Source organism: Morone saxatilis, unplaced genomic scaffold (assembly GCF_004916995.1).
Source record: "Morone saxatilis isolate NCDOM2014 unplaced genomic scaffold, NCSU_SB_2.0 Contig5, whole genome shotgun sequence".
NCBI classification, from domain to species: Eukaryota; Metazoa; Chordata; class Actinopteri; family Moronidae; genus Morone; species Morone saxatilis.
Window position 1 is genome coordinate 6,690,151 of NW_023340095.1, and position 8,231 is coordinate 6,698,381.

The following is an 8,231-nucleotide window of genomic DNA, read 5'->3' on the forward strand; positions in this document are numbered from 1 at the left end:
GCCTCTTCTTCCAGAAATTCCCGTTAGAGATGTGGTGAAGGAGTAGAGAAGGTGATGACCAGCATCGATACCGCGTCGCCTGCTTACAGTGTAACTTACAGATACTGAGGGTCATCTCCTAAAATAGTTTCCCGCTAAGTTAGGGTTAGGGGTTAACGGGTTCCCCGGTCCCATACAAAGCGGGGAATATAGAACCCAGGGAACATAAGACCCGGGGAACATAGGTACGCTCCCATATGAAGCTAGTCAGCATGCCGGTTAGCTTAGCGTAGTCCAAAGGTAAGAAATAATCCAGCACATAAACCCACAACCTTTAAAGATTAAACAAACTAAAAATAACAAACTGAATTAGTGAGCTTTAGAGGTGCTGGTTGGCTGATTGTGTTACCTTCAGACAGAGCCAAGCTAGCTGGTTCCCCAAGTTTCCAAGACAACCGACTGCTGGCTGTGGCTTTATATTTAATGAAAGTGGCACAGGTCTTCTCATGTAGACTGAATAAGTGGATTTCCCAAATGTCAGACTATTCCTTTAAGAAATTTCACATTGAACAAACAAACATATTTATAATTACAAGTTGGACAACAAACCTTCCTTGTTTTGGCCCTTGTGTCATTATATTTTCACTTGTGAGGTCATCCACATGAGCGCCAGTAAAGCAGAAGTCTTTATGCTTTTTTTTTAGGCAAAAGGCCAACGACCAACAGAGAGTCCCAAAGAAAAACAGGGCGGGGGGGGGTTTAGCTTTTTGTCCAGGTCTGGGACACGCTGAGGTAACAGACAGTAATAAATTATTCAGTTGTTTAAAAAACACTTTGCAAGAATCATATCAATAATTCATATCAATAATACAAAATGGTATCAAACATACATGATGCAACATTTTCATTTCAACACATTCAGGTTTTTTTTGTTTTTTTTTGTTGTTTTTTTTTCTTCCTCCCCCACAATCCAGAGTCTGTTGCTTCATTGCTCAGTACTTCAACGTTTTCTGTCCTTCTCTGGAAACTCTCCGTGAAGTCCCTCGAACAGTTGATGTAGATGTATTCCTTCGTTTGCTGAGGTTGATTTTCCACTTTCATGCTGAGGTGAATTTGTATGCCATTCAATAAGTTTTCTCGCACTGAACTTTCTTAATTCAAAACTGAGTAATACAGAACTTTCTTTTCCTTCAAAACCGTTCGAATTATTAAATCCCAGCTTGTTTTATCTCTGTCTCTACAATCATCGCCAAGGCAACAGGCATACACAGGCACACAGGGCTACAACACCAATCGCCTATTTGCTTACTTTATTATTCGATTTTACATTCAAAATTGTTTTTGAACGTGCCTTTCATTTCACTTTTGAACAGAAAACAACATGCCAATAGGAAAGTCAGAAATTGTATTAAAAGTGCAAAAATGTATTCCTTCAAGAGACGGTATTCATCCAGACAAAAAAAGTTGTCCACTGAAACTTTAGTGCGTTAACAGTACAAGCCATTTCATAGGTTATTAAATTGTACATTCCTATCCACCTCACAGCTACAAACATTAATACACTGAATGTCGTGTTGCTTCGATTGTGTGTGGTTGTTTTTTTCTTCTACAAACTAAAACTTGTAGCTAGGGTAACATGGCTTAAAGCCCTAGGAGCGTCACACTGCCTGGTTCAGACAGGCTCTCTAACTCGCATTCCCAAGGCTACAGTATGTATCCCCGAACTAAAAAAAGGAGTGTCGTCCTTTACTGAGCAGGATTCTTCTTACAACATTGTCCTGAATTCAATGGTGCAGTCTGAAAAGCCCCAAGATTGAAATAAAGTGACATCACATTATTTTGGTTAGTGGCCAGTGCAAATCAGCTTCTCCAGCCTGTTTCGGATCTGAAACGCGAAGCTCTCACTATCCCTTATCTATTCTATTTCGTTAAGAGTTTTTCCGACAGATCTTTCGTAAAACAGCATTGAATTTGTTTACATTGCCACCTATAATTAGATTTATTTTCATCACAAATATAATTGTAATTTTCTATAGTTTTTGAAATACAAAAAAAACATGGAAAGTAACTCGAATTGTTAAGACTACAAAGACAAAAATAACATCAGGGCTATTGTTCATACAGTACTGATGAAGACTGCACTCATCATGCCATTGACAATGACTGAAGAGGCAACCTAAATTAACCATTATTATTATTATTATCTTTTTGCTCTGATATACTTTCTATTTTTATGATGGGAAAATAATCCATTTATAAGAGTGTCTATAAAAATGGCTGCAGACACTTCAGTGTTGGTATAAACCCTGTTACATTTACATTAAAGTGTAACTACATACACCGACCAATCTTAAATTTCCTTTACAATTACAATATTTAAACACTTATTCAACAAGCTGATATGACCGTAACGTTCACCTGTCAACCAATATGACTCATTTTCTCAGCTTCACATCACATTTCTTTCGCTCGCTACAACATGTCCTTCCATCCTCTCTGAACTGACCATTTCAAAACCAGTCTCGCATTACCACCAGGTACACGCTGAATCCCCAGAACTCACAGTTCACTCGTCGACAACACCGCACAACATCTATTTGTACTAACAAAATCCCTGTCATCGCTCTCGTATTCATCCGTCCTGCCCTTATGATGTCCGCTCTACAAAGAGAGAACAGACGTTAATCTAAAGATCACACAGGTGCTTTTCTTCCAGAAATCGTAGGAGTGTGAGGATAGAAAGGTGATGACCAGCAGGTTGTTGGGAGTTGGCGAACACGAGGCTCCATTTTGAACCGGTTCCTCCCTTTTCCTTCTCTTTCTCAAGAAGATAAAAGTTCCAACATCACGGTGATTCTGATCTCTTTGCTTTTTCCCCACTGAGTCAGTCAGTGTGCCCCGTTTGATATTAAATTCAAAAAATTACACTTGATTGAGAAACAGTTTGCTGACACTGTAGTTCTGTGTTGAATACACATGGGAGGAACCTACAGACCTTTTTGAAAGGGAGCATAAATTGAGGAGAGATGGCATAGCACTCGTTCCAAGGCTTTGTGAAGGTTTGAGGGGACATCAGCCCAACATTTCACTTGTCCTTCCGCCCTTCTGGATCCATCTAGACGTCCATCGCTGCCCCCCTCCCGTCCCCTCCCTTTTGTGCTCCAGTAGTTAACCACTGCTGGGAGTTCCTTTGGGGTCATCCAAAGGTATGTGGGTGTGCGTGTGGGTGTGTGTACGTTGCGAATAATAAACAGGACGAGGGAGGTCACAATATGGCACAGTGAAACCTGTGGGAACCTGCGGAACGTTCTGCTCTCCATTTCATCTTCTTTTTCTTCTTCTGGTTTCGCTCTGGGACCTGTTGTCTGTGCATGTGGAGAAAGAAAAACACAGGAGGGAAAAAAGAATCTTAACTCAGGGTCAATTTACTTGCTTTGTCTGCCACCTTACAATACAAGAACAGTTTTTTAGCCTTAATAAACAAGAAGATACTGAACTTATCTGTAAGTGTTGGTGTCCTGTTTGTCCATTATTATGACTGCGAACCTGATATATTGTTATAGTTTTGGAGCTTTGCACGTTGTTACTCTTAATCATAAATACAAGAATCTTGACATAGCTATCATTTTCTCTCATAATGTTGAGAAAGACTGGAATAAGGGGGGAAACTGCAAGTTAAAACTCACAAAATACACCTACCAGCACCTCTTAAACTCTCTAATTAACATGTTATACGTCACATTATATTTATAGTTTGTGACTTCCACACCACTAAATGAATCTATAAAAAGGGAGCTTAAGCTTAGAGTCGCTTAGTAATATGTGACAACTTACACATACAAGTACAAAGAGGATGGACGGTTTCTGTCTGAACTGCCGATGCACCAGTCGGGAAAAAGCACAACCATTATTTGTTAATGCACCTGACTGTCTTTCTACAGTCTGGCCACAAGAGGACAATGTTGATTCATCAATTAACCCTCCTCGGTTATAAATAAAGACTACTCTTCATCAGTCTATGGTCTCATGAGTCAGTTACAGACCTGGTATGTGGCAAATTAATTACAAATACAGAGGTAAATACAGCTATGTATTTGTGTATCGGAGTACAGGCCCTAAAACACCCTGTGACATGCTGACTTGTTGCTTATTGGTCCTCGCAACAAGAGAAGGCTCTAAAACAGGATATGACCACATGCAAAACATGGACACAAACCAAATTCTTCTGAAATTACACGTGTGACAAGACAGGAAATAGCTCAGGGATTTTTTTTTTCTTGCTTGAAACACTTTTACTGCCCTCACATACCAACATAACACTAAGTGCCACTATCCTCTAAAGACATACAATACACTGAAAAAAGGGGAGGAAAGGGTGAAACTCTTTAAGTTGAGGCCGTTTTATTAGATGTAATGACTGTATTTTAGTTTGTAAACAATATAGGGTCACTACTGTCCCGAAGCAGTTTGACAGCTGTTATTGCTAGTAAATCTGTATTACATTCTTTTGCATGCACAGTTATGAAGGTCTTTATCTCATGAAAATAAGAGAATGAACAGAAGTAAACCTGGAGTTACCTGATAACACGAACCAGCTCATGAAAGGCTTTGTCCACATTCATTGGAGGATCCTTGGCACTGGTTTCAATATAAGTTATCTGAAGAAGCAAGCAGAGATATTCCAAACCGAAGCATGAGTGGTATTAATTGCAACTGACATACTGACAAAAAAGAAAAAGCGTGATATAAAAAGTCTTAAGACGTCACATCCCTGAAATTAGTGGATACTGTATGTGTGTGTAGCAGAGCGAGTGAAGTAAAGTCAGCAACTCAGAGACCTCTCTCTGAGCCTGAAAGATGAGGTTACATCACCAAATCACCTGCTTTTGAACTGTCTTCTCTGGAACACAGTACTTAAATCTCTGTTGTGTATATACTGTCTGTTTTAAATCTGTCGAATATTGTTTTCTTAAACTAGCTGTATCTAAGTTTTAATTTTTTCAACTTTCCTCCTGTCGCTTGCCTCTTGGCCAGGACGTCATTGTACATTAGAAATAAAATTAAAATAAAATGGGTGCAGAAGCCTCTTAAAAAAAACATTAATGTGGAGACAAATCTTTTTCACACCAAGACGGCTTTATGTAGACGCAGTGTGAGGGTGTCAAGGTGTTTCTTAAGCGTTGTGTTAGCTTCAGGGTTAACATTAGATTATATAGTGTGTGTCTTAGGACAAATATATCTGAATTTACAAATAGTCTACTGTTCAGCTGTGGAACCAAATTAAACTTTTGACGTTTATTTCAGTTTCAGTTTCAATCTGAAATGCTTTCACTGTCTCTGTAGTGCAACCAGGAACATATCAAAAACTATTTAACAGATATGAAATAGAGTAGAGCCTAAAGGTTCACTACTCACATTATGTTTTGCAGCCATCTCTTGGCCCTGGTCAGAGGTGACCTTCCTCAGATGGACCAAATCAACTTTGTTTGCCACCAACACCATGGGGAAGGCCTCCCTGAGAGGAAGGGACGGACACACACACACAATCTCAGGTATTCCTGTATAACTCAACAATGGATTTCCAAACCACTTGCAGTGGTAACAAACAGTCTTTACAAGTGTCTCATGGTGTAGAGACTATTTTTAAAGACCTGATAGGTTTACATTTAGATTAGAAAGAGCATCACATGCTACACAAATTGTCTGAGTGGTGTCACATTTCTGCAACACTCAAATCTTGAAGAAAAATTAGATACAGTGGAGCACCACTAAATATGGACAGACAGCAACTTGCTCAGTTCCAGTTCCTATTTTGGTTCCATCTCAGGCTCAGTTTTATTGGCTACTGTCAGTCGCAGTGAGAGAACTGGTGACTGTTCACAACACAACTTGATGGAAACAAATCTGATGTTCTGCCCAACTGGTCTGCAGCTTGAGGGAAGTGTAGCAAGAATCAGATCCTGATCCTTAACAGGTCTAATCCTGAAACATATGACAACGCTAACTGTTACTGCCGACTGAACCATGTCTGACTGAGGGGGGCGAAGTTTGGCTTTAAATAAGGATAAATGTTCTTCAGAATAATACATATATTTAATATTTTGAATGTTAGTGCATGTAGTGTATTGGACTTTAAAAATCATTTCTTACTGGGTCTTATTTTAGATAAAAACTGAACTGAAAACAATCACTAGAATGGCATTCATAAAGGCAAACATTATACAACATAAGTGGTCAGAAGATTGTAAACAACTCTCCAATTTTACTATATTGCGGACGTCTATCCAACAGAGCTACTTCCTCCTTTATTGACTTCTTCTGGGTACACTTCAACTTACTATATTTACCATAGTTGTAATGTACACACACAGATTTCCAATGGTTGATTGCATGGGGCATTTTGGATGCACTCTCCTGTTGGTTTCACTTTGAATTAATCTGGTTAATATAACTGGGGTTTATTTAGCAACCAGCCTGATGACTCACTCCAGTGATGCTGCAAGTTTTCCTAAATCACAGCAATTATTTGGTGAGTAAAATGTTCTCATAACCAATAGATAGATAAAAAATAGGAGAACAGAAAGGGAGTGCTCAGCAGATGTTTTAGCATGTTTGACATCTGTATTAATGAATTAAGGATTTAGTCTATTTAGTGTTTAAATACATCAAAATGTCAGACTGATTGGACAGATTGGACAGATTTGTCACATGTCCCACATACAGAACAATAACAAGCTGTGGGTTTATTGTGCATGCCCTCAAACACCAAACCCATTTCAAACTGTTTCTCTAGAATAGAGTTGTTTGTTCTCTCTAAGGCAACTAGGGAAGAGTGATCAGCCATTCTGTGATTTGATTTGCAAAGGTGGTCTCTGCAAAGGTATTCCTCAGTTAAACCGTTGTAACCTACCTGTCTTTGACCCGTAGTATGAGTTGATGGAATCGGTCAACGTGTTCAAAGCTGGCTTTGTCTGTCACAGAGAAGACAATGAGGAAGCCGTCTCCTGTCCTCATATACTGCTCCCTCATTGCGCTGAACTCCTCCTGGCCGGCTGTGTCCAGCACTGTGAAGATGGAGGGGCACAAATGTATCACTTTACATGGAAGGGTCTCTCTTTTACTGACTCTTTCATTCAAAACACACCCAGACGATAGACGTATTTGACATGGGCTTTGAGCATGCTGTACTGTACATATGAGTAGATATATATCACCCTATATTTTTAATAGGGTGATCTTTCCTTGAGTGTCACCTTTAGGCCTCGGCTACCCTTAATTCTGTGTGAATACTTCACCAAGAGAAGGATGAAATCATGGAACGATACATAATTTCTCCCACATGCAACAATCACAGCAGTGCTTTTTTCTAAATTATCATTGATAGAATTAATGACAGACATGTTTAATTGAAACCAAAAGGAAAATGAAAATAAATAAAACAGAAAATGAACATGGTGTCATAGGATCATTCTCAGTTGTTGTCTGGTTAACTTCACATGCACATACATTTCTACTCACCATCCAGTATTGCCCACTGTCCATCTATTTCTGTGTGTTTAAGATACGAGTCCTCTATCGTGGGGTCATAGTCTGGCACAAAGATCTTCTGGAAAAACTGGATGGTGAGGGCACTCTTCCCAACGCCACCATCCCCCACCACCACCAGCTTGTACGTTGGCAGGTTGTCACTTGGCACAGCGCTGGTCGCCATGGCTACCTCGACAGTGGTGGTAAAGGTGGGAAGTAGGCTAGTAGGTGGGTGAGGAGACGCACCTGACTAAAATGGAAGACAGAGAGAGAGAGAGAGACAATAGAGAGGGGAGGGAACAACAGACAGGGAGAGGGAGAACAAGAGAGAGAGGTGTTAAGGTTTTTTTTGTTGCAGCTGCTTTTTCATCACCATGGAGACCACGGACCACAGCTAGGACTTGTGGATCAAAGCAGAAGTATTGAAAAAAATAGTAAAAAAAAAAAAAATAGACAAAGAGAGGCTAAGAGAGAGAGTTCAGCACCCTTTAAGCCCACCTACAACAAAAGATTTTGTAGCTGGGAAACACCAATTTTTGAATCTAAGTTGAACCCACCAGAGAAAGACAACAAGCCGAATGACAGCTGGAAGTGGCTTTGTAATAAAATATAATAAAACGTGTTAAAGTGGAACAATTTAGTTTTTTTAAGAACAAGGTTATATTTTTTACAAATCCCTTTAATACAATCAGTTGCCTTGGAGCCAGCGTCCAGCAGCCATTAGA

The 8,231-nt window shown here is 39.6% G+C and overlaps 1 protein-coding gene across 2 annotated transcripts in view; it reads right to left on the reverse strand.

The window, feature by feature from the left end:
- Nucleotides 1-880: 880 nt before the first annotated feature.
- The window catches only part of si:ch73-116o1.2 (ras-related protein M-Ras), a 15,553-nt gene continuing 8,202 nt past the window's right edge, over nucleotides 881-8,231 (reverse strand). For both annotated transcript variants that reach the window (XM_035676517.1, XM_035676516.1), the window contains exons 2-6: nucleotides 7,498-7,756; nucleotides 6,890-7,043; nucleotides 5,395-5,494; nucleotides 4,558-4,637; nucleotides 881-3,344 (exon numbers count right to left, since the gene is read on the reverse strand). In XM_035676517.1, the coding sequence (XP_035532410.1) occupies nucleotides 3,245-3,344; nucleotides 4,558-4,637; nucleotides 5,395-5,494; nucleotides 6,890-7,043; nucleotides 7,498-7,690 (627 nt within the window). In that variant the 5' untranslated portion in view covers nucleotides 7,691-7,756 and the 3' untranslated portion in view covers nucleotides 881-3,244. The remainder of the gene's footprint in view (nucleotides 3,345-4,557; nucleotides 4,638-5,394; nucleotides 5,495-6,889; nucleotides 7,044-7,497; nucleotides 7,757-8,231) is intronic.